At 43.4% G+C, this 27,991-nt stretch overlaps 1 protein-coding gene across 1 annotated transcript in view; it reads right to left on the bottom strand.

The window, feature by feature from the left end:
- Nucleotides 1–27,991, bottom strand: part of LOC106568821 (receptor-type tyrosine-protein phosphatase N2) — a 150,414-nt gene that overhangs the window by 110,658 nt on the left and 11,765 nt on the right. The window contains exons 2-3 of the mRNA XM_014139506.3: nt 17,660–17,710; nt 6,652–6,771 (exon numbers count right to left, since the gene is read on the bottom strand). Of these exons, the coding sequence (XP_013994981.2) occupies nt 6,652–6,771; nt 17,660–17,710 (171 nt within the window). The remainder of the gene's footprint in view (nt 1–6,651; nt 6,772–17,659; nt 17,711–27,991) is intronic.

Genomic DNA, 27,991 nt, shown 5'->3' with positions numbered 1-27,991 from the left:
GCCTATTGTTTTAATGGTTTTTACTTTCCTAAAACAATAATTGTCCACCTCATGGTTCTGCTGTCAGAGATTTGAGCACCAAATGCACCAGGGCATTGCATGTATGGGCCTATAGGCTTAGGTGTCCACTGTATGATATTAATATTTAAAAAGGAAATATAAAGGAAGAAAAGCTTAGGCCCTAGAGAGAGTGAGAGATAGAGATATGCCGGCAGCATGCTACGACACCAACATTCATTTCCTTATACTTGTCAGATAGGACTACAACGTCTGCTATAGGTCTACAGATAGGACTACAACGTCTGCTATAGGTCTACAGATAGGTCTACAACGTCTGCTATAGGTCTACAGATAGGACTACAACGTCTGCTATAGGTCTACAGATAGGTCTACAACGTCTGCTATAGGTCTACAGATAGGACTACAACGTCTGCTATAGGTCTACAGATAGGTCTACAACGTCTGCTATAGGTCTACAGATAGGTCTACAACGTCTGCTATAGGTCTACAGATAGGTCTACAACATCTGCTATAGGTCTACAGATAGGTCTACAACGTCTGCTATAGGTCTACAGATAGGTCTACAACATCTGCTATAGGTCTACAGATAGGACTACAACGTCTGCTATAGGTCTACAGATAGGACTACAACGTCTGCTATAGGTCTACAGATAGGTCTACAACGTCTGCTATAGGTCTACAGATAGGACTACAACGTCTGCTATAGGTCTACAGATAGGACTACAACGTCTGCTATAGGTCTACAGATAGGTCTACAACGTCTGCTATAGGTCTACAGATAGGACTACAACATCTGCTATAGGTCTACAGATAGGTCTACAACGTCTGCTATAGGTCTACAGATAGGACTACAACATCTGCTATAGGTCTACAGATAGGACTACAACGTCTGCTATAGGTCTACAGATAGGACTACAACGTCTGCTATAGGTCTACAGATAGGTCTACAACGTCTGCTATAGGTCTACAGATAGGACTACAACATCTGCTATAGGTCTACAGATAGGTCTACAACGTCTGCTATAGGTCTACAGATAGGACTATAGCCATACAGAAGTAGGCCAAAAAAAGTATCTGATTTTTTTTTATAAAGATAAGCATTATATTGTTAGATTACAGGAGTAACTCTGGTAGGCCTAAATCATACTTCCTCAACTCAAGTTCAAATGTCGGAGTCAACCTTCACAAAAGTATCCAAACATTATCAGGGTAATAAGTAAGTCAAGCCATTGTTTATAGGGAAAATACGAGCAGGATATTATATCACGGCCAACACAACATTACAGTTGGAACTTAATTTGGACAAAGAAAATGGCTCAACAGAATGAAATGAAACACTTGCGAACTGGTTTAAACCCAATAACTGACAGCAATAGGTTAATGATATTTATTTTACTTATAACGGATCTTAAACTAAATAAGGAGTACACCATTAGAAAGACATAGCGAACATAATTTAACCAACAGAAATGTCTAAACAGAATGAAACAAAACACATTTAGCATATTTAAAGAACTGGTTTAGATGATCAAATAAGCCTACGATAATAACAGTGATATAAAATAATAATAATGGTAAAAACAAATGATTATAAATACAAAAAAATTGATAAAGTTCCAAAATTGCATCCTACATGAATAGCGAGTTGCACAGTAGCCTGCATTTGGGCATTTGTGTGGCATTAAAAAATATTCTGCTAATGTCTTCTATCATGTAAATCACTTAGAATAGCATGAAATGCATTTATAAAAGGCCCCAAAAAATGTCAGTCCCTGCAACAACAAAAAATCCCCATGTGTGGAAATTCGAAACATTTGTCTGCTCCACTGTATGCCACTACGCAAATGTGATTATAGATGCATGCATTGCTTTATTATAAAGGTGGTTTTGCAAATCCAATCAGTTTTCCACGTTGATTCAACATCATCACATTACATTTAGGGGTTGAAATGACGTGGAAACAACATTGATTCAACCAGTTGTTGTACAGTTAGGGTGCTAGCTGGAGGATAAGGTATTTGAGCCATAAAACAACGATCATTATTGTTCAATAGCTCAGTATATGAAACAGGATGACTTGATGATTGTGTAATATAGGATTTAACTTCAAAAGTAATGTCTTTCACCATTTCTGTAATTTTTCTCTCCTTACAACATTTTTTCCATTTCTACTCTTTCTAATCAACAACAGGTTGCTGTTGGAGGATGGACTATACACAGGCATTGGTCGCCCTCTGGTGGTTATTTATGGTCAGTACAGCACTATATGCCATGCACAGTATGGGCCATAATGTTCATGGCATTTTACCCATTGCTGGAAAAAGTACCCAATTGTCATACTTCAGTAAAAGTAAAGATACCTTAATAGAAAATGACTCAAGTGAAAGTCACCCAGTGAAACGCTACTTGAGTAAAAGTATTTTGTTTTTAATATACTAAAGTATCAAAAGTAAATGTAATTGCTAAAATGTACTTAATTATCAAAAGTAAAAGCAAAAGTATACATCTTTTCAAATTCCTTATATGAAGCAAACCAGGCGGTACCATTTGACATATATTTTTTTTATTTACGGACAGCCAGTGGCATGTTCCAAACAAAGCATGTGTTTAGTGAGTCAGCCAGATCAGAGGCAGTACAGTAGGGGTGACCAGTGATGTTCTCTTGATAAGTGTGTGAATTAGACAATTTTCCTGTCCTGCTAAACATTCAAAATGTAACAAGTACTTTTGGGTGTCAGGGAAAATGTAAAATGTACATCATTTTCAATAGGAATGTAGTGAAGTAAAAGTAATCAAACATTATAAATAGTAAAGTACAGCTACCCCAGTATTTTTTCTTAAGTACTTTACACCACTGATTTTAGCACATACAGTACTGAAGAACATTGACATCTATTGCCAGTGTAACTTCATACATTATCTTTGGCATAAAGGTCACTGAATGGATTTTTAGGTTATGCTGAAAGATCTACAAATGTACCTGATAAGATCCACACAAAACCCCTGCAAACAGTAGGTCTATGTGAGGGAAAACCCCACAAACATTAGGGCTATGTGAGGGAAAACCCCACAAACAGTAGGTCTATGTGAGGGAAAACCCCACAAACAGTAGGGCTATGTGAGGGAAAACCCCATAAACAGTAGGGCTATGTGAGGGAAAACCCCACAAACAGTAGGGCTATGTGAGGGAAAACCCCATAAACAGTAGGGCTATGTGAGGGAAAACCCCACAAACAGTAGGTCTATGTGAGGGAAAACCCCATAAACAGTAGGTCTATGTGAGGGAAAACCCCACAAACAGTAGGGCTATGTGAGGGAAAACCCCATAAACAGTAGGTCTATGTGAGGGAAAACCCCACAAACAGTAGGGCTATGTGAGGGAAAACCCCATAAACAGTAGGGCTATGTGAGGGAAAACCCCACAAACAGTAGGGCTATGTGAGGGAAAACCCCACAAACAGTAGGTCTATGTGAGGGAAAACACCACAAACAGTAGGGCTATGTGAGGGAAAACCCCATAAACAGTAGGGCTATGTGAGGGAAAACCCCACAAACAGTAGGTCTATGTGAGGGAAAACCCCACAAACAGTAGGGCTATGTGAGGGAAAACCCCACAAACAGTAGGGCTATGTGAGGGAAAACACCACAAACAGTAGGTCTATGTGAGGGAAAACCCCACAAACAGTAGGGCTATGTGAGGGAAAACCCCACAAACAGTAGGTCTATGTGAGGGAAAACCCCACAAACAGTAGGGCTATGTGAGGGAAAACCCCACAAACAGTAGGGCTATGTGAGGGAAAACACCACAAACAGTAGGTCTATGTGAGGGAAAACCCCACAAACAGTAGGGCTATGTGAGGGAAAACCCCACAAACAGTAGGTCTATGTGAGGGAAAACCCCGCAAACAGTAGGTCTATGTGAGGGAAAACCCCACAAACTGTAGGTCTATGTGAGGGAAAACCCCGCAAACAGTAGGGCTATGTGAGGGAAAACCCTGCAAACAGTAGGGCTATGTGAGGGAAAACCCTGCAAACAGTGGGTCTATGTGAGGGAAAATCCTGCAAACAGTAGGTCTATGTGAAGGAAAACCCCACAAACAGTAGGTCTATGTGAGGGAAAACCCTGCAAACAGTAGGGCTATGTGAGGGAAAACCCTGCAAACAGTAGGTCTATGTGAAGGAAAACCCCACAAACAGTAGGTCTATGTGAAGGAAAACCCCACAAACAGTAGGTCTATGTGAGGGAAAACCCTGCAAACAGTAGGGCTATGTGAGGGAAAACCCCACAAACAGTAGGTCTATGTGAGGGAAGGGGAACTAAACAATCAGATTCAACAGGAATATAGGAATATACCATTCTAATTACGCATTGCTGACATTTCACCAGTAGCAGTAGGCTGGGGCGCTGGCGATGACTCTAAGACAGACAGTGCCTGCAGCAGCTGTAGCGTTGGCGTACTGTAAGGACCTCTGTGCTGAAGAGAGTCACACTAACAATGAGTCAGAAGTACAGTTGAAGTCAGAAGTTTACATACACCTTAGATACATTTAAACTCAGTTTTTCACAATTCCTGACATTTAATCCTAGTAAAAATTCCCTGTCTTTCGTCAGTTAGGATCACCACTTTATTTTAAGAATGTGAAATGTCAGAATAATTGTAGAGAGAATGATTTTTTTCAGCTTTTATTTCTTTCATCACATTCCCAGTGGGTCAGAAGTTTACATACAATCAATTAGTATTTGGTAGCATTGCCTTTAAATTGTTTAACTTGGGTCAAATGTTACGGGTAGCCTTCCACAAGCTTCCCACAATAAGTTGGGTGAATTTTGGCCCATGCCTCCTGACAGAGCTGGTGTAACTGAGTCAGGTTTGTAGGCCTCAATGCTTGCAACCGCTTTTTCATTTCTGCCCACAAATTGTCTATAGGATTGAGGTCAGGGCTTTGTGATGGCCACTCCAATACCTTGGCTTTGTGGTCCTAAAGCCATTTTGCCACACCTTTGGAAGTATGCTTGGGGGTCAATGTTCATATGGAAAACCCATTTGCGACCAAGCTTCAACTTCCTGACTAATGTCTTGAGATGTTGCTTCAATATAACCACCTACTTTTCCTTCCTCATGATGCCATCTATTTTGTGTAGTGCACCAGTCCCTCCTGCAGCAAAGCACCCCCACAACATGATGCTGCCACCCCCGTGCTTCACGGTTGGGCTGGTGTTCTTCGGCTTGCAAGCATCCCCCTTTTTCCTCCAAACATAACGATGGTCATTATGACCAAACAGTTCTATTTTTGTTTCATCAGACCAGAGGACATTTCTCCAAAAAGTACAATCTTTGTCCCCATGTGCAGTTGCAAACCGTAGTCTGGCTTTTTTATGGTGGTTTTGGAGCAGTGGCTTCTTCCTTGCTGAGCGGCCTTTCAGGTTGTGTCGATATAGGACTCGTTTTACAGTGAATATAGATACTTTTGTACCAGCATCTTCACAATGTCCTTTGCTGTTGTTCTGGGATTGATTTGCACATTTCGCACCAAAGTATGTTCATCTCTAGGAGACAGAACGCGTCTCCTTCCTGAGCGGTATGACGACTGCGTGGTCCCATGGTGTTTATACTTGCGTACTATTGTTTGTACAGATGAAGGTGGTACCTTCAGGCATTTGGAAATTGCTCCCAAGGATGAACCAGACTTGTGGAGGTCTCCAATTTTTTTCTGAGGTCTTGACTGATTTATTTTGATTTTCCCATGATGTCAAGCAAAGAGGCACTGAGTTTGAAGGTAGGCCTTGAAATACATCCACAGGTACACCTCCAATTGACTCAAATTATGTCAATTAGCCTATCAGAAGCTTCTAAAGCCATGGCATCATTTTCTGGAATTTTCCAAGCTGTTTATAGGCACAGTCAACTTAGTGTATGTAAACTTCTGACCCAATGGAATTGTGATACAGTGAATTATAAATGAAATAATCTGTCTGTAAACAATTGTTGGAAAAATTACTTGTGTCATGCATAAAGTAGATGTCCTAACCGACTTGCCAAAACTATAGTTTGTTAACAAGAAATTTGTGGAGTGGTTGAAAAACGAGTTTTAATGACTCCAGCCTAAGTGTATGTAAACTTTCGACTTCCACTGTATGTGGAATAGTTCAAGTGTTCTTGTCATAGAATTTGAAAATGTATTTGCTTGTTCTTCGATCTTAAAAATTATTTTTATGGTAGTGAAAGAAGTTTAGAAGTTAAAATTGTTATTGTTGAAAAAAAGCCTAGTGTAGTATTAGAAGTGACTGAAGCAAGTATATTAATTATGCATTGCTGACATTTCCCCACCAGTCGGTTGGCTGGGTCTCTGAGGATGCCTCAGGGGGGCTGTGGCAGACAGTGACGGCAGCAGTATTAAGTGGTATCACTGGTGTAAAAGTGGAAATTGGAGTTGATGATCCTTGATCAGTATGCCTGACAACAAGTGTCAAAAAATTCCACAAAAGTGTTGCTTTTGGGAATTAAGTTGTGTTTTCTGAGCTCTGTCTAGACTTATTCCACTCTTTGAACGGTCCAAACGGTGCGTCACCTTGGCGTACCCCGCAGCAGAGGCAGTAGTGGCAGCGTTGGTGTTCAGTATGTTACGTACCTCTGTGGGAGAGTTTCTGCAGCAGTGTCCTGAAGCGCTGAACCACAGACAGAGATACATCATAGGTGTACACCTCTGTCACCGGAACTGGCATGGAGTGACACCTCCCGAACATTCCATCTGGGGAAAGGAGGACACAGAGAGTCAGGAACATACTGTATCGTACTAAACTCTGCCATACAGATTCCCCATTCCAGGGACTTCAAACAGTAATAACATTAGAGACCAACAGAAGGACTTTGATCCAATTCATTATTATGAGTTTTAAGTATGTATTAAAAAAACTGCTATTTTTATGACTCACCAAGAAGCACAACATTCTCACCTTCAGTACCAACCCAGTGAGCGCAGCTTTTGTCAGAGATTTAGATATTCTTCAATGGGAGCTAATGCTTCTCACTTTAGACATGATGCTATCAGCGTGGTGATAAGCACTGGCTCATCAATAGAGAGACGTTATCAATGAAGGCTCATCTTATCTACATATCAGCAGCCCTGAGCTCTACGCTGTGTCCAATGGCCTCTGGGGTGACGCACTCTGAGGAGCACCTACAGCAGGATTCGTATTTCATCTACCCACAATCTAGACAAGAATAGAAAGCCAGCACTTATAAAAGTGTGGATACGTCCCAAATGGCACCCTATTCGCTTGTGCACTACTTTTGACACAAGCCCTATGGCTGCCATTTTGGGAAGCAACCTTTGCCAATTACTGCACAACAGCATCATGTTAAAGACAGTAGAGTAACATTGCATTGAAAAATGTATGAATTCATTATGCTCATTGTTTTTGGTTCACAAATATCACTCCCATCGCTGAGTGAGATCCAATTCAAATGGTGCCATGCAAACATGTTGGCAATGCTCCACAGCTCAGCCTTTTCTTCTTAGAACACCCCCCATTGTAAACACCGCAATCAAACAGACAGGAGGAGGAGCTACATTTATGAGGACACTGAGAGTGGCCTGGGACCTAGCTATATGGTGTCCAATCGGTCTCTCTACTGCCTGTAACAACCATTCACTCTTTGTCACCATCTCTGTTTCTATAATGGGAAACATGAGAGATAAGAGATAGTAACCTATGCATTTACCACTTCTACTTTTGCAATGACACATGTTTTTGTATTGTACTTATTGCCAATATTGTGTAATGTATGTTTTTGCTTATGTATGACCAGGAAGATGATTTTTATGTTTATAACCATAAATCAATCTAATCTAATCCAATCCACACAACATGGAGGTATAGTATAATATACCATATCCTATCAAATGCCATTCCGTAAAGCATCAGTTGTATCAGGCTTGTGTCTTTGGATTCTTTCTTTTCATATTGTCCTCTTGCTGTACTGTGGTGAAGTTCAAGGCAACATTTGAATTATTACTCGTAATTATAGCAATGCAGATTTAAGTCCGAAACAGCTTCTTTCTCATCTATCTTGGCCCCTGTACATGGGGCTGTTAATCAGAGCCAGAGCCCCCTTCCTTCAACTTGATTTACGGCGTGGATTACAGCAAACGAGAATTTAAAGGCCATTTTCATGGGAGTGGTTTGCATTATGATTGAGGAGATGCTCGCTGGAGTTTAGAAATGCCTTGTTGGATTCTGACTGATGTATTATCCCTGCTTGGAAGTGGCCAGGTGGTCATATTCTGCTGTGCTACACTGGTCTGTACAGCTGGAGTAACTCTAAACAACTCCCATATTCAATCAAATCAACAGGAAGCAACTTCACCAATCCATCTTTATACGATATCACCAAAATTATGAATAAGGGTATACCTATAAATGAATTGGATAAGTGCATAGATTTCTGAATTCTGATTGTCTCATATAAAAAAAACAAGAAGATACTTCAAGCCTAAATATAACATTTATTCTATAAAATATCTCCTCCGCATTGCACTACACCTCAGCTCTTTCTCCAGTGTGTGACAGTCAGATCACAGCCAATGCATAGCATCAGTGGATGCAGCTTACCAGCTGTGAGTGAGCTGTGAGTGATGCTAAAGCTAATAAAAGGTTATCTGAGTGGGAGGCTGAGTCACTGGGCCATGCTGCTGCTAGCTGCTGCCTGCCAGAGCAGGATGACGTGTATTGCCTATCCAGCTTGTGACCCAAATGGCACTCTATTCCCTATAAGCCAACAGGCTCTGGACAAACGAGGTGCACTATATAGGGAATAGGGTGTCATTTGGGATGTCGCAAGTGTCCGATTGTGCCGTGGGATGCCAGAGTAATCGATCTTGTTGAGTGGTGTCTGTGGGGTTCTGGCCAAGCTCTGTCTGGCCCCCAGAGGGGGTCCAGTCCATTAGGCTGTATGGTAGTTATATGGAAGAGATATAGTAGATATAGTATAGAGATATGGTAGTTATATGGACGAGATATGGTAGATATAGTGTGGAGATATGGTAGATATAGTATAGACATATAGTATATATAGTATGGAGATATGGTAGATAGAGTATAGAGATATAGTATATATAGTATAGAGATATGGTAGATATAGTATAGAGATATAGTATATATAGTATAGAGATATGGTAGATATAGTGTGGAGATATGGTAGATATAGTATAGACATATAGTATATATAGTATGGAGATATGGTAGATAGAGTATAGAGATATAGTATATATAGTATGGAGATATGGTAGATATAGTATAGAGATATAGTATATATAGTATAGAGGTATGGTAGATATAGTATCGAGATATAGTATATATAGTATAGAGGTATGGTATATATAGTGTAGAGATATGGTATATATAGTGTAGAGATATGCTAGATCTCATTAAACAAATATTTTAGACTAAAGCTAAACAGATGATGATGATTTTAGTTGATGGAAAGCTTTCCGTACCACATATAAAGCATCACATATGTGGTCCATTACAATTTTCCCTTTAATAAGCGGAGCATCCGCAACCACATTTACCACAGAGCTGGCCATGACACTCCACCATTTCAGGAAGCAGGAGGGACAGAATCAAACATGATTGTTCTTTTCTCAATATAGCTTATGTACTGTATTTTTAAAAAAAAGCTATTTATTTATTGAAGAATCAGTAAGAGTTGCTACATTTAGAGCTGCTAGGGGCAAACAAACAGGCTGTCTTGTTATCAGAGACCAAAACCTACAGCTGGGAGGAGTCACACAGCAATCTGAATCTGTCCGTGACATGTTGGATGAAGACCTGTTAGGACACAGCTGGGTAATGGGCCAATTTATTTCCATTCCCCTGTTACACCTGTTGCCATGGTGACGCCAGTTGAGTGAGTGTTTGTCCCCTACTCCCCTTTTGCTAATCAGAGTAGGAGCTGGAACAGATTAGAGCGTCCTCTTTTGTTTGTGTGGTGCTCCAGCAAGTTTTCAACAGGCATCTGATGCCTCTTCGCCTGCTCGTCTCAAAAAGCACCTGGTGTCTGTTGTCTTAATGAGAGGGGGTTGGATTCACCTAGCGAACATCAGGCACTTTGGAGGAAATCGCAGTGTGTGCTTGTACTAGCAGAATCTTAATGGTTTTATATTGGAAATGATCATACATTGGTGCTAAATTGTGGAACATCTGTTCTCCACGGTTCTCTATTAGTAAGATAGAATACAGTGTGTGTGCGTGTGTACGTGCGACCCCACTTGATGTATTGAACATTTTATGTAAATGTACCTTTGCTTCTTAAGTGAGCCAAGCATAAATAAATGTCTCATCCAACACCATTTTTTTACAAAGACAGCAAAACTACAGACAGGAGCCTTCAACAGAGAGACCTAATGTATAGGTCCAAATTAAATAACTACGGTATGAATATATTATACCACACAAGACCTCAACTGTTGTTTAAACTCAAATTAAATCAAACTTTGTCACATGCGCCTAACACAACAGATGTAGACCTTACCGTGAATTGCTTACTTAGAAGCCTTTAACCAACAGTGCAGTTCAAGAAGAGTTTTAGAAAAGATTGACCAAATAAGTAAAAAAATAATAATAAAATAAAAGTAACACAATAACATAACAATAACGAGGCTATATACAGGGGGCACCGTTACCGAGTCAGTGTGCGGGGGTACAGGTTAGAGGTAATGTGTACATGTAGGTAGGGGTGAAGTGACTATGGATAGATAATAAACAGCGAGTAGCAGCAGTGTACAAAACAAATGGGGGGAGGGGTGCGGGGGTCAATGTAAATAGTCCGGTGGCCATTTATTAATTGTACAGCAGTCTAAAGGCTTGGGGGTAGAAGCTGTTAAGGAGCCTTTTGGTCCTAGACTTGACTCCGGCACCGCTTGCCGTGCGGTAGTAGAGAAAACAGTCTATGACTTGGGTGACTGGAGTCTCTGACAATTTTATAGGCTTTCCTCTGATACCGCCTATTATATAGGTCCTGGATGGCAGGAGGGTACTGTGCCGTACGCACTACCCTCTGTAGCGCCTTACGATCAGATGCCGAGCAGTTGCCATACCAGGCGGTGATGCAACCGGTCAGGATGCTCTCAATGGTGCAGCTGTAGAACTTTTTGAGGATCTGGGGACCCATGCCAAATCTTTTCAGTCTCCTGAGGGGGAAAAGGTTTTGTCGTGCCCTCTTCACGACTGTCTTGGTGTGTTTGGACCATGATAGTTCGTTGGTGATGTGGACACCAAGGAACCTGACACTCTCGACCCGCTCCACTACAGCCCTGTTGATGTTAATGGGGGCCTGTTCGGCCCGCCTTTTCCTGTAGTCCAACGATCAGCTCCTTAATCTTGCTCACATTGAGGGAGTGGTTGTTGTCCTGGCACCACACTGCCAGTTCTCTGACCTCTTTCAAACGTATTCCAAGACAGCATGAACTTACCAAGGCTTTCTCTGCTTTGTACAAAAAGTAAACAGTATTAATTACAGCAACCCCTTAATTGATTTATTCAAAATCTATTCTGCACTGGAGTTTTACAAAATTACTCCATAAACAATGTAACAAAGCACCAAGTACACTTCTGATATGTCCAAAAGAAAAGTATAAGAAAGTGTATACTTATTGACTACTTCCTGTATCAGGGAAGGAATGTTTCAATTTCACTGTTGAGCACACAGAGGGTGTACCTTGTGGAATAAAGACAGGCTGCGGACGCATTCTGTACTACCAGTATTTAATTATAAATCACACATTACACAACACAGACTGGGAAACTGATGAACATTTATGGGTTAATCAGAGGAGAATAATCTAGACATATCCAGCACATTTTCAATATTATTGTATACATGTATACATCAACTATTCATGTAGCAATCATTCAGAATCAGTAAAGCATGTCTGTCGGTCTTGACTTTTTTTGGCGGTAAATGTATGAAACAGTACTGTAATTGCACCACCAGGTGGCGACTGACTGACCATTCAAGGGAGCTTTATGACGGCCTGCTGGTGTCCTGGAGCAGGCATCCCTTTTAACCTTTTAACTCAGGTCCCCCTTCCAGCACTGGGAAACATCCAGCGCCCAGATAAAACTATTTATATGACATGGGCTAGTTGATCTGGACATTTCTGACAAGTTACAAACAGCTCTCTAAGGTATGTAATGAATAACATGACAAGAGGAACTGATGATACACTACCCATTTTAGAAATTGCACCTTGTGCACTCTACTATTAGAACATTGAAGAATAAATTGAAAGCTGGACTGAGATACCCCACTCCCTCCCCTCCCGACCATACAGTTTTGGAACCATTGGCCTAGTGAGTACAATGGATTTCCCATCGCTACAAATGACTTGTTTGACATGACTTGCTGATGAGTAGATTTCAGTCATTTTATAAACATGAATATCCATTTTACATTCAAATAGCACAGATCACCTTATTCATATACTGTATCCTGTTTCACATATCCCTTTTCCAAGCAGCAATGAAATATTGCAAGTGAGACAAACATGAAATATAAATCATGAGTGTGTGTCAGTGTGCACGTTTCTGAGAATCCTAGTCAAGCAAAGAAAAATTGAGCAAATAAAACAGCAGGACCCATTGAGTCTTGCAAACAAACCAAAAGCTCAAAGCAAGATTAATTTGCTTCCACAAATTGCTAGTCTCCCATCTGAAAGCATTAGAACAACCTTGGGTTTGCTCATGCACAACTCTTTAGCAAACTGGCAACACAAATACTATCCATCACCTCCATGGGTAATCACGCCACTGGGGGAAGGATGTTATTAATCCATTTCAAGCCTCACAGATCAACAGAAAACATTCAGGAAGCTGGTAAACTTGCACTAGAAGAAATTGTTCGCTATAGGCTACAGTGTTTTTGACAACAGTCAAAGTTTAACAACATGCCGAATGAACAAAAGAAGCATACCGTCCAAAAGAAGCCATGAAAAGTCTAAATAATGGTGGATTACATGAACACAATAGCTAACAAAATATCTTGTCAACTAGTCAAATACACTGTAATAGGAATATACTGTTATAAATATACTTTTAAAGTTATGATATTCAGTACAGACAGAATTCTATCATGTTACATCACTTGGATACACCCTAACTTAAAAATGATCTATCATCATTAATATACACTTCAGATATGTTATCTGATAGCAACATCACACCTACTACATCAAAGTTAAACTGGGTTAAGCAAAAAGGGCGTGCATAGTGCACACTTTCCACTGCCAACGTTGATTTTCCACAGACTATTTCCCCCTGACCTGACCTGACCTCGCTCCAACACCTAGACTGACACCCTGCCATTCAGCTGTAGGGACAACATTGGTAATACAGGCTACTGAAAAGCTGCAATACACTCAACTCTATCATCTTGGGTATGACATACAATACATGGGAGTGACCACAAGGGGACAGTATGTAGAACAATTGACTGCAGACCCTTCTTTACCATTCTATACATTCCAAATGGCACCCTATTCCCTATATTGCACTATTGTACTAATTTTGACCAGGGCCCATAGGGCTATTTGGGATTCAGACCTTATCTTTATGTGCAGGCCACTGGGCTCCATGCTACTGACACCAAGTAATTGAGAATCATGAGATGTGCCTATAATGTCACAGAGCACTTGGTCATCCTGTTCTAAATTCAGGACTGCTCATCCTCAGACAACTGATCAAACTGAGCCTCTCCACCGCCGACGATCATCCAGACTGCCCTTTCCTTTGTGCTCCAGATCAGACCTGAGCCGTGTCCCAAACGGTACTCTATTCCATTTATAGTGCACTACTTTTGACCAGGGCCCTATAGGGCTGGGAATAGGGTGCCATTTGAGATGCACCCCTGCAGGGGATGAGATATGTTCTAGAATATTAAAAGCCAGGTACCCTCCTCCAGTGAACACGAATACGCCTCTCTATCGCAGGATCCAGGAAGCTACATCAGAAGCTGAGGTTCTGAGTAAAAAAGGATTCCTTTAGCACACGGAGAGAGAGAGCAGAAAGCAGGGAGCTGTCAGTGTCTCTGATTAATGTGTCTTTGATCGATGAAATGCCTTGCGGCTACTTTAGTTCAGTTCCAAACTACTTTGAAGTAACACCAGAATTACAGTAGCTTGTTTCCCCTCGTTATTGTTTCACATAATAACCAAGTTAGGTGACATTTTACAGTAACACTTTCAACTGTCCCCTTTTGCTCTTATACCTGTGTAGTAACCAAGTTACTCTTCCAACACTGTGTTCACATGTTAACAGTGGTTTTTGTATTTGGGCACAAACAGAGAGTTGTAGGCAGGCAAAGAAACAGTAAAAAACAGCAGGAGAGGGGCTGTTTATGCTGTTACCCATCACCTATTAGCCGCCTCATTTTGTCTCATTTTTCTGCCTGGTAGGTGACAGTATCACGGGGTAATTTGACAACACTGTCATTAACACTGTCTGGCACACCACAGAGAGAAAGACCAAGGCTGAGGTGGTGGTGCTCACTCACTGTATCTTTTACATAGCGTGGTCCAAGTGTCAGCCTAACCTCAGCTCAGCTGGCACTTGTAGTAACAGTTTCAAACAGGTAGTCAAAGAGAGAAAGCGTCAGACTGGCTGGCAAAGTAGAACTTTCAGTCTGTTGCTAGGCAGCACGTCGATAGTTTTTTTTTTGTCTGAAGGATGACAGTATTTAGACATTAGGAGTGCCGTAAAAATACATGTCATATCAGGCCTAATAGATGCAATTTCTTTCACATAAAATAAAGCTTTGTGGCTCAATTTATCTCACAACACCAATACATTATAGACTGGTTACTGGTGAAGAAAACACCTTAAATATGGACAATGTGTTGCTGTGGTGTGTAGAACCACTTGTGCGCTATTGGTTTTCATTGGTTGGTAAGTGTGACTGAGTGAGTTATGAGGGGTGTGAACAGCAACCCCTATAATACAACATACCTCCCTCATGCCCCTGGCATGCCTACTATGTCATCAGTTAGATCAAACGAATCAAATATCCACGAGGAAAAAACATGAACGGTTTATAATAATCCCTCAAACATGTGTAATCAGGTCAAGAGAGGTAGAACCATCAAATGATAGTCTGAGGGGCTATGTCCATTCTGGTGAATCTATGGGAAGAACAACATTCGTGAAAGTGTGTTCACCTCAAGGTTGGGATGCTCCCATATGCTCTAGACTGGAGCAGCTGAACTGGACAGATGGAGTTCCTGGACATAGTGTTTATCCATACAGCCCATCATACAGTTTGCACTTTCCTCATTTAAAACGAGTCAATCCCTGTCTTAGGAGGGTGTTCCAATGACATATGGCCTGTTAAATCAGGTCACACTCAGGCGGCAACCAGCGCAGACAAAACACAGACTGAGAGCTTAGCTGAGCTGGGCCAAAAATGGTTTACCTATGAATATGATTTTCCCCCATAGCACACGGCATTATTATATTCCTATCAGAATGAGATTAGAGACTAGGCCACATTTCAAATGAGGAAAAGGCCACCACACAGACAGGAAATTAGTATGGCTGAGTCCCAAATGGCACCCTATTCCATATTTTGACCAGGGCTGAAAGGGCTCTGGTCAAAAGTAGTGCTCTATAATGGGAAGAAAGTGTCATATGGGACGCAGCCTAAGCAAATTCTTTCTGAGGGAGTAGAGGCCCAAAGAGAGCACACAGGAAGAGAGGTGGACACCATCTCACAAGCTGTGTCTGGCTGTGTTGTTCTCTTAGCTATTATTTCCTGTGGCTGTGTATTCAGAACTGACCACCTGTTGCTACCTGTACATTCTATACCATAGAAATATACTGCTCAACAAAAATAAAGGGAACACTTAAACAACACATCCTAGATCTGAATGAAAGAAATAATCTTATTAAATACTTTTTTCTTTACATAGTTGAATGTGCTGACAACAAAATCACACAAAAATAATCAATGGAAATCCAATTCATCAACCCATGGAGGTCTGGATTTGGAGTCACACTCAAAATTAAAGTGGAAAACCACACTACAGGCTGATCCAACTTTGATGTAATGTCCTTAAAACAAGTCAAAATGAGGCTCAGTAGTGTGTGTGGCCTCCACGTGCCTGTATGACCTCCCTACAACGCCTGGGCATGCTCCTGATGAGGTGGCAGATGGTCTCCTGAGGGATCTCCTCCCAGACCTGGACTAAAGTATCCGCCAACTCCTGGACAGTCTGGTGCAACGTGGCGTTGGTGGATGGAGCGAGACATGATGTCCCAGATGTGCTCAATTGGATTCAGGTCTGGGGAATGGGCGGGCCAGTCCATAGCATCAATGCCTTCCTCTTGCAGGAACTGCTGACACACTCCAGCCACACGAGGTCTAGCATTGCCTTGCATTAGGAGGAACCCAGGGCCAACCGCACCAGCATATGGTCTCACAAGGGGTCTGAGGATCTCATCTCGGTACCTAATGGCAGTCAGGCTACCTCTGGCGAGCACACGGAGGGCTGTGCGGCCCCCCAAAGAAATGCCACCCCACACCATGACTGACCCACCGCCAAACTGGTCAAACTGGAGGATGTTGCAGGCAGCAGAACGTTCTCCATGGCGTCTCCAGACTCTGTCACGTCTGTCACGTGCTCAGTGTGAACCTGCTTTCATCTGTGAAGAGCACAGGGCGCCAGTGGCGAATTTGCCAATCTTGGTGTTCTCTGGCAAATGCCAAACGTCCTGCACAGTGTTGGGCTGTAAGCACAACCCAACACCTGTGGACGTCGGGCCTTCATACCACCCTCATGGAGTCTGTTTCTGACCGTTTGAGCAGACACATGCACATTTGTGGCCTGCTGGAGGTCATTTTGCAGGTCTCTGGCAGTGCTCCTTCTTGCACAAAGGCGGAGGTAGCGGTCCTGCTGCTGGGTTGTTGCCCTCCTACGGCCTCCTCCACGTCTCCTGATGTACTGGCCTGTCTCCTGGTAGCGCCTCCATGCTCTGGACACTACGCTGACAGACACAACAAACCTTCATGCCACAGCTCGCATTGATGTGCTATCCTGGATGAGCTGCACTACCTGAGCCACTTGTGTGGGTTGTAGACTCCGTCTCATGCTACCACTAGAGTGAAAGCATCGCCAGCATTCAAAAGTGACCAAAACATCAGCCAGGAAGCATAGGAACTGAGAAGTGGTCTGTGGTCCCCACCTGCAGAACCACTCCTTTATTGGGGGTGTCTTGCTAATTGCCTATAATTTCTACCTGTTGTCTATTCCATTTGCACAACAGCATGTGAAATGTATTGTCAATCAGTGTTGCTTCCTAAGTGGACAGTTTGATTTCACAGAAGTGTGATTGACTTGGAGTTACATTGTGTTGTTTAAGTGTTCCCTTTATTTTTTTGAGCAGTGTATAATCTATTTATAGTCCTGTGTTCTGAAGCAACCATTCAAATAGGAGAAGCGAGGAGAAATTGATCGTCATCACTTTCTCTGAAATTGTGCCATGAATGTCCACTTTCCTTTCAGATGAAATATATTTGAGCTTTGATTTGTGATCTCTATTTTACAGTTGTATGGTTTCTTTCTGAAAGAAATGAAAATAGCTTACCGTTGACACAGATCTCGTATGGAGTGCACAACTCGTTCTCAAACAGACAACCTGTTGGAAAAGAGGAGAAAATAACAAAAGAAGTACATTAAAAGCGCAATATGAAATCATAATAGTATCTTCAAGGAAATAAAACATGTTGGGCAGATTAGTTTGTACATTATTCCCAAAATTCATTCAACTAATAAGCATAGAGCAAGACCTTTAAACAGGTCAATATTCGCAAAGCCGCGGGGCCAGACGGATTAGCAGGACGTGTACTCAAAGCATACACGGACCAACTGGCAAGTGTCTTCATTGACCTTTTCAACCTCTCCCTGACCGAGTCTGTAACACCTACATGTTTTTAACAGACCAGCAAAGTCCTTGTGCCCAAGAAAGCGAATGTAACCTACTTAAATGATTACCGCCCCGTAGCACTCACGTCGGGAGCCAGGACGTGATTTGAAAGGCTGGTCATGGCTCACATCAACACCATCATGAAGGAAACCCAAGACCCACTCCAATTCGTATACCGCCCCAACAGATCCACAGATGATGCAATCTCAATCGCACTCCACACTGCCCTTTCCCACTTGGACAAAAATAACACCTATGTGAGAATGCTGTTCATTGACTACAGCTCAGCAATTAACACCATAGTACTCACAAAGCTCATCACTAAGCTAAGGACCCTGGGACTAAACTGCTATCGCACGGCAAGCGGTATCGGAGCGCCAAGTCTGGGACCAAATGGCTCCTTATTAACAGCTTCTACCCCCAAGCCATAAGCCTGCTGAACAATTAATCAAATGGCCACCAGGACTATTTACATTGACCCCCCCCTTTGTTTTTACACTGCTGCTATTTGCTGTTTATTATCTATACATAGTCACTTTACAAATTACCTCGACTAACCTGTATCCCCGCACATTGACTCGGTACCGGTACCGCCTGTATATAGCCTCGTTATTGTTATGTAATTTTCTTGTGTTACTTTTTTCATTGAACATTTTTAATTTAGTTTATTTAGTAAATATTTTCTCAACTCTATTTCTTGAAATGCATTGTTGGTTAAGGGCTTTTAAGTAAGCATTTCACGGTAATGTCTACACCTGTTGTATTCAGCGCAAGTGACAAATACGATTTCATTTGATTACATCATCAGGTAAAAGGTATATATATATCTTCATAATGTCATGATATCGTAAGACCCATCAACAGTTGCCTACATATTGTACTGTATATCTCAGCTTTTTATAGATAGCTAAGTCTAGAAAAAGAGCTGAGATGTACAATATAATATCCCAGTGGTGTCACCTTCCTGCATGGATGGGCGACTGGGTGTCATGGATTACAGCGTCATGCAGCACTGCGTTTCACAGCTACAGCAGATAAACAGCACAGCCATGGGGCCATTATCCTAAGTTAACATTTAACACAAATGTCCCAAATGGCACCCTACTCCCTACATAGTGCACAAGTGATACACTAAATGGAGAATTGGGTGCCATTTTGGACACACCCACAGTGTTCCAGGGTGATCCATCAACACAAAGGAGCAGGCTGCTGGGGGCTGCTGTTTCTGTATTTATATTTAAGTCATTTAGCAAAAGAATACCTTTTGAGGAGGTAGAGTTTTAGACGTTTTCGGGAAGATGGGCAAGGAATCTGCTGTCCTAGCTTTAGGGGGAGGCTGGTTCCAACGTTGGGGTACCATGCACTGCTTAATTTGAACTGTATCCTGCCGGAACAGAATCCGGTACCTCTCAGATTTTACTTTCTTTGTTCCGGCACCTATTTGCATGAATCCGGTACCTCTCGGGGCATGATTTATTAATTGTTTCACTGTTCGCACTGTAGACATTCTAATGAAAGCAATCATCATTAAATCAAGTTGCCTCCTCGTTATTTATCCCGCCCCCCAGAAAGACCATCATGTAAAAGCGCAGTGATCCTTCTGTGTAATCATCCTATCCTGCCACACAGATTCCAGACCTGCTCTCTTATTTGTACATAGAGGTTATGGGGAGGGCCGGTGGGGTAAGTAACTGATCTTGACACAGGTCTTGTTAGTGGTGGTCAGCTAGTGAAGAGGTCCCTACGTAATCACATTACATAGCCTAGGCTAGTCATCTCCCTACTGAATTTGAATCGTGGGAAAGACAAATAAAAACGGATAAGAAAAGGCAATAGAGTTTGGTGACATTTCTCAAGTCCAAAAGTCCAGAGAAAGATGGTGAACCGAACCCAGAACGAGCCAGAGAACTGTCTGTGCCGGAGGAGAGGAGTGAGGGGCAAACTGTTCCTGATGGCGATGTCTTAGCTAGCAGCACTGCTAATCCTGCCAGTTCAGCATCACCACTGGCACCTCCACTAGATAGTAGGCCTACTACAAAGTCAGACTCAGTGGGAGAGGGGGAGCTGGGGGGGATGGGGGCAGTACATACACTGACGAAGTGCTCGGAGCAGGTGTAATTTGCAGTTCAAGAACAAGCAAACATATAATGAGCTGTAGAACATGCAAAAAAGGTAGGGGAGCTTGGGTCTAGAAACGACTGGAGGGATTAAACTAGCAGAAGAGTGGGTGGAATGTACAGTAAGTTATCATCCTATGCATCAGACGTAAAAAAAAACAACAAAGAGCTCTCAGAAAAAGTTTTTGGAACATACCCGAAACAAGGCGCATTTGATGGCAGCAAGCCTTGTAGACAAGGTTAATGAAGACACCCATGTTATAGGTAACACTCAAAATGAAAAAATAGACACTACAGCCAGAGTCTTCAGAGCAGCCTTAGAAAGAGGCTAAATGTCAGCCACAGGCCCGCTCATGGCCTTGAGCCAGAAATTGACTCTCAGGAGTTAAATGGATTTGACATGGGGAGAGTCATTGTGGGAGGTTTTGAAAACTAAGGTAGGACATTTTCTTTTCTTTACAAATTTGTTCTGTACTGTGAAGGTAATCTGAATGTGCTTCATATTATCACAAAAGGCAGGAGGCCTATATATTCTCATATGTGTTCTGCTGTAGTCTACATTTATTTATTTTATTTGAAGTTATATTCCGATATTGTGATCTTTGTTCTACTGCTACATTGATGTCTTGAAAATGATATGAAATTGGGGTCTAGTAAGCCCCACAGCTGAGTATGTGTGCATATGGTGGGTGTTCTGCAGTGTCGTCTAAAAATGTTGCTGTACATTGATGTCTAGAAAATTATGCTATAAGAAATTCAGACTTGTGTAAGCCCCGCAGCTATACTCAAGTATGTGGGCATACTGCAGTGACATCTAAAATGCTTTGAATTAATCAGCACCTTGGAGAGTGCTGTCTGTTTCACCACCATAGACAGTAGGCTACTTGGCTGTTTTCTCTGCCTGCTGCGCTGCTACGTTGTGTTTTTTACACTTTTTTTTTCAATGTGTTCCGGTACCTCAGAGCCCCCCGGATAACCCCCCCCCCCCCCAGCTTTCGCGCTCACTGTGTGTTCCGGGACTTTCTGATTTACAAATTAAGCATTGGTGTCAGGACAGAGAAGAGCTTGGACTGGGCTGAGTGGGTGATACCCTCCCATAAGGGTGGGAGGGCCGAGAGACCAGAGGTGGCAAAATGGAGTGCTCGGGTTGGGGTGTAGGGTTTGAGCAGAGCCTGAAGGTAGGGAGGGGCAGTTCTTCTTGCTTCTCCGTAGGAAAGTACCATGGTCTTGTAGTGGATGCGACCTTCGACTGGAAGTCAGTGGAGTGTGTGGAGTAGCAGGGTGACATGAGAGAACTTGGGAAGGTTGAACACCAGGCGGACTGCAGTGTTCTGGATAAGTTGCAGAGGTTTGATGACACAAGCGGGGAACCCAGCCAACAGCAAGTTGCGAATGGTCCAGATGGGAGATGACAAGTGCCTGGATTAGGATCTGCGCTGCTTCCTGTGTGAAGTAGGGTCGTACTCTACGGATGTTGTAGAGCATCAACCTGCAGGAGCGAGTCACTGCTTTGATGTTTGCAGAGAATGACAGGGTCACAGGGTCCACCAAGGTTATTTGCACTCTGGGCGGGGGACACCGTGGGGTTGTTAACAATGATGGAGAGGTCTTGGAGCTGGGCAGACCTTTCCTGGACAAGCTCTGTCTTGTCGAGGTTGAGTTTGATGTGGTGGGCCGGTAGTGAGAGTACGTGGTGCAGACACAGATACTCTCCATATCACCTGGAAGGAACGGCCTGCCAGGTAGGATGCAATCCAAGAGTGTGCAGAACCTGAGACGCCCTGAGAGAGTGGAGAGGAGGATCTGATGGTTCACGGTGTTGAAGGTAGCGGATAGATCTAGGAGGATGAGAACAGAGGAGAGAGAGTCAGCTTTGGCAGGGCAGAGAGCCTCCGTGACACAGAGAAGAGCAGTCTTGAAGCCTGACTGGTTAGGGTCAAGAAGATTGTTCTTAGAGAGATGGTGAGAGAATTGGTCAGAGACAGCACGCTCAAGAACAAAAAGAAGAGATACCGGTCTGTAGTTTTTGACATCAGAGGAGTCGGGTGTTGGTTTCTTAAGGAGGGGAGCGACTCCGGCCTTTTTTAAGTCAGAGGGTCGCAGCCAGTGGTCATAGATGAGTTGATGAGGGAAGTGAGGAAGGGGAGAAGGTCTCCAGAAGGGAGGAGAGGATGGGGTCGAGCAGGCAGGTTGTCGGGTGGCTGGACCTCACGAGTCATATAATTTAATCTGGAGAGAGAGGGGAGAAGGAGGTCAAGGCGTAGGATAGTTCTGTGGGAGTGGGAGATGTATACATTTAGCACAGCACTCCAGCGGAGGAGTATTTTAAATTTCTGCTTACCAGGAATCTGGCAATACACACTGACTTCAGGCTGTTTCAGACAAATCTTTACACCTGTCATAGATCTAAAGGAGGGGTGCAGTGAAGGAGGAGGGGGGAAAGAGGGAAAGGAGAGGAGAGAAGAGGAGGAGGGAGAGGAGGGAAGAGGGGGAAAGGAGAGGGGGGAAGGGGGAAAGGAGAGGAGGGGAGGGGAGAGGGGGAAAGGAGGGGAGAGGGGGAAAGGAGAGGGGGAAAGAGAGGAGAGGGGGAAAGGAGAGGGGAGGGGAGAGGATGGGAAAGGAGAGGAGGGAAGAGGAGGGGAGAAGGTATGAGGGAAGAGGGAGAAAGGAGGGGAGAAGGTGTTAGGAGAAAGCAGGTGACAGCGCTGCAGCCAGGAGAGGGGTGGGCCTAACAGGCACAATTGTTCTCTCTCCAAGAACCAACTTGACACCCCCCTTACCTTCCCTAGGATACCATGTATAACCCTATTCATAAATCCATTTTGAACTGCAGTATTTCATCGCTCTCAGGCTGGGCCCAGTAACTGTATGACATGGGAATGGGATGTGGGCGGCTGCATGGATCCACTTTCCTCAATGTTGCAGTTTCCACGAGTTGATATAGTTTGTTATCTCTAGGTTTTTCTGACTCATTTTCTCCCAAGTGCTTCCTGAACACATATTTTCACATATTTTTGTTTGTTTAGTGTGGTGTGGAGCTGCTGGAATTCTAAGTCTGTCTCCCAAATGGCACCATATTCCCTATGTAGTGCACTACTTTTGACCAGAGCCCTGTGGGATTAGGGTGCCATTTGGGATGCAGATAATGTGTCTCATTGCTGTCATACTGCAGCAGCACCCCACCCCCACTGGTCGCACACTCCATAGGGCACATAAGACACCCCAGGCAGGGAGGTATGGCAAATTAGCACTCTGACATTATGGAGATTGAAGACACGACATGTGATGTGCATCATACATACAGTAAGTCACCACCTTCTGTAGTTGGTGTTTCTACAGCCTTTGTGCTGCTGTGAAGCCATTACACACACGCCAGGAACACTCACTAAAGTAAGAGTATGTGTGTTTGAAATTGAATTTTTTTAAAGTACGTAAATGTTTTTAAGTATTGAATAATAGTGCTCTTTTGAAGTGGCGTGTGAATGGAGAGTTCAGGTGTACTTGTATGACTAAGAAGAGCTACACATACTATCTTAGTCAGTATGGCTACATGCACGACGGACGGGACGGACGGACAGACAGACAGACTCACACTCCTTTTTATTTTGGGCCTGCTACTGACGAAGGAGTCAGCTCTACTCCGCTCCTTCCTGTGTCTGTGAGTGGGCTGCTGAAGGAGGAGAAGACAGCACCTAAACTAACACGAGGAGGAGAGCTGGCATATTGATCAACCTAATGAGCACAGAAGAAACCTTGGGGGAAACTAAGGGAGACTGGAGTTGAATGTGAGGCTAAGTTATAACCTGAACACTTTGGTAACACTTTAGTGCTGATATGTAGAGCGTTATGCCTCTTTATGACATGCATATAAAATCTTTCTGAAGGTTTTTTTAAACGCTACATAACACCACTAAGTAAAGTGTAACCAAAATGTGTTTTATACAGCCACACCACACTGAAAGATGTAACTACTAAAAACACAGTAATATAAAAAAATAAGTCATTCTGACAAATGAATCAATAACAACACTGTGGGTGATTTGCCACACGGGCTGTCTGTGATTTGGTATTTACTGGCAAATTAGTCAAGTTTGACCATCTGGAAAATGAGATCTCTGTATAGAAGACAGTTAAACATCTCTTGTGTTTATTGGTATCATCAAGAAGCATTGAAAAGCTCATCCCAGCTAACTGACCGCTATCGACCAAAGTACTGCCTCCTAAAATGTATCCTTTTATTCCTATTAACATTGAGGAAAGTGTCAAAGAGCAACTAACTCTGGGTAGCACTAGTCAGGCAAATTAGACATTTTCAGACAAACTTCAGCTCAAACCCCCATCTCTACTGTGTCCATTGTCTATAAAGTCTGCGTCCCGTGACTGACATAACGTTTGTTTAAATAATCGTTGAAGACTGAGAGAGCCTGGCCACACCTAAGCATGGCTACACCTACAGAATATACAAAGACTGATCAAGAGAGCAAAGATGATGTTGATTAGCCAGTTCATTGGCTAACGTTGGAGTTCAGCTAGCCATGGTTGGCGGTCATCAGCTATCCCTTAGCTCGAAAAGCTATCGCCAGTTTTGGACAGCGCTACTCAGACCAGAGCATACCGGACCTATTTTCTCTCCATATCCCCGGATTTCTACCGCAGGCTCTGGACATTTACACCTGGATCTTGCAGGTAGCTAGCTGCTACCCGAGTGACTATTGGCTAACGTCGGTCCCGGAGCTAACATCAATTATTCCGGAGCTAGCGAGCTGAAGAGTTCCATCAGCCACTCCTGGGCTACAATCACCTATCCGGACCCGTTTTACTGCCGATGCGGAGCCCCATCGGGCCTTCACGACTGGACTACAGACGTTATCTGCCCGAGGGAGTTATCCAACTGGCCCCTCCGTCGCGACGTAACCTGAACGCCCGTCTGCGGCCCGCTAATCGTTAGCTGTCTTATCGGCTGCTATCTGAATAGGTCTATCGGACAATTTTCTTGGGCCACTATAACTATAACTATTTGGACTGGTCCCCCCACCACACGGAACCCCACTCATCTACAGACGGAAATGCACGAGGTGGCTAAATACAGACCTCCCTCCATCTTCTGCCAGCTTGCTACCTATGGCCCGGCTAGCTGTCTGAATCTCACTGGACCCTTATGATCACTCGGCTAAGCATGCCTTGTCCATTGCTGTTCTGGTTAGTGTTTATTGGCTTATTTCACTGTAGAGCCTCTAGCCCTGCTCATTATACCTTATCCAACCTTTGAGTTCCACCGCCCACACATGCTATGACATCTTCTGGTTTCAATGATGTTTCTAGAGACAATATCTCTCTCATCATCACTCAATGCCTAGGTTTACCTCCACTGTATTCACATCCTACCATACCTTTGTCTGTACATTATACCTTGAAGCTATTTTATCGCCCCCAGAAACCTGCTCCTTTTACTCTCTATTCCGGACGTCATAGACGACCAATTCTCATAGCTTTTATCCGTACCCTTATCCTACTCCTCCTCTGTTCCTCTGGTGATGTAGAGGTGAATCCAGGCCCTACAGTGCCTAGCTCCACTACTATTCCCCAGGCGCTCTCTTTTGATGACTTCTGTAACCGTAACAGCCTTGGTTTCATGCATGTTAACACGAGAAGCCTCCTCCCTATGTTTGTGCTAAAGCAGTGAATAAAACACTCTGCCAACCTGGATGTCCTAGCCGTGTCTGAATCCTGGCTTAGGAAGTCCACCAAAAACTCTGAAATCTTCATCCCTAACTACAACATTTTCAGACAAGATAGAATGGCCAAAGGGGGCGGTGTTGCAATCTACTGCAGAGATAGCCTGCAGAGTTCTGTCCTACTATCCAGGTCTGTACCCAAACAATTTGAACTTCTACTTTTAAAAATCCATCTCTCTAAAAACAAGTCTCTCACCATTGCCTCCTGCTATAGACCACCCTCTGCCCCCAGCTGTGCTCTGGACACCATATGTGAAATGATTGCCCCCCATCTATCTTCAGAGCTCGTGCTGCTAGGTGACCTAAACTGGGACATGTTTAACACCCCAGCCATCCTACAATCTAAGCTTGATGCCCTCAATCTCACACAAATTATCAATGAACCTACCAGGTACAACCCCAAAGCCGTAAACACGGACACCCTCATCGATATCATCCTAACCAACTTGCCCTCTAAATACACCTCTGCTGTTTTCAACCAAGATCTCAGTGATCACTGCCTCATTGCCTGCATCCGTAATGGGTCAGCGGTCAAACAACCTCCACTCATCACTGTCAAACGCTCCCTGAAACATTTCAGCGAGCAAGCCTTTCTAATCGACCTGGCCCGGGTATCCTGGAAGGATGCCTGGTTATTTTTTTAAATGCCTTCCTCACCATCTTAAATAAGCATGCCCCATTCAAAAAATGTAGAACCAGGAACAGATATAGCCCTTGGTTCTCTCCAGACCTGACTGCCCTTAACCAACACAAAAACATCCTGTGGCGTTCTGCATTAGCATCGAACAGCCCCCGTGATATGCAACTTTTCAGGGAAGTTAGAAACCAATATACACAGGCAGTTAGAAAAGCCAAGGGTAGCTTTTTCAAGCAGAAATTTGCTTCCTGCAACACAAACGCAAAAAAGTTCTGGAACACTGTAAAGTCTATGGAGAATAAGAACACCTCCTCCCAGCTGCCCACTGCACTGAGGATAGGAAACTCTGTCACCTCCGATAAATCCACTATAGTTGAGAATTTCAATAAGCATTTTTCTACGGCTGGCCATGCTTTCCACCTGGCTACCCCTACCGCGGTCAACAGCACTGCATCCCCCACAGCTACTCGCCCAAGCCTTCCCCATTTCTCCTTCTCCCAAATCCAATCAGCTGATGTTCTGAAAGAGCTGCAAAATCTGGACCCCTACAAATCAGCCGGGCTAGACAATCTGGACCCTATCTTTCTAAAATTATCTGCCGAAAATGTTGCAACCCCTATTACTAGCCTGTTCAACCTCTCTTTCGTGTCATCTGAGATTCCCAAAGATTGGAAAGCAGCTGCTGTCATCCCCCTCTTCAAAGGAGGGGACACTTGACCCAAACTGCTACAGACCTATATCTATCCTACCCTGCCTTTCTAAAGTCTTCGAAAGCCAAGTCAACAAACAGATTACAGACCATTTCGAATCCCACCGCACCTTCTCCGCTATGCAATCTGGTTTCAGAGCTGGTCATGGGTGCACCTCAGCCACGCTCAAGGTCCTAAACGATATCGTAACTGCCATCGATAAGAAACAATACTGTGCTGCCGTATTCATTGACATGGCCAAGGCTTTCGACTCTGTCAATCACCACATTCTCATCGGCAGACTCAATAGCCTTGGTTTCTCAAATGATTGCCTCACCTGGTTCACCAACTACTTCTCTCATAAAGTTCAATGCGTCAAATCGGATGGCCTGTTGTCCGGGCCTCTGGTAGTCTCTATGGGGGTGCCACAGGGTTCAATTCTTGGGCCAAGTCTTTTCTCAGTATACATCAATGATGTCGCTCTTGCTGCTGTTGAGTCTTTGATCCACCTCTACGTAGACGACACCATTCTGTATACTTCTGGCCCTTCTTTGGACACTGTGTTAACAACCCTCCAGACGAGCTTCAATGCCATACAACTCTCCAACTGCTTTTAAATACAAGTAAAACTAAATGCATGCTCTTCAACCGATTGCTGCCTGCACCTGCCCGCCCGTCCAGCATCACTACTCTGGATGGTTCTGACTTAGAATATGTGGACAACTACAAATACCTAGGTGTCTGGTTAGACTGTAAGCTCTCCTTCCAGACTCACATCAAACATCTCTAATCCAAAGTTAAATCGGCTTCCTATT

This window comes from Salmo salar, chromosome 14, assembly GCF_965601325.2.
Source record: "Salmo salar chromosome 14, fSalSal1, whole genome shotgun sequence".
In the NCBI taxonomy this organism is placed as follows: domain Eukaryota; kingdom Metazoa; phylum Chordata; class Actinopteri; order Salmoniformes; family Salmonidae; genus Salmo; species Salmo salar.
The sequence above is the reverse complement of the archived record's forward strand: the minus strand, read 5'-3'. Positions and strand labels throughout refer to the sequence as shown.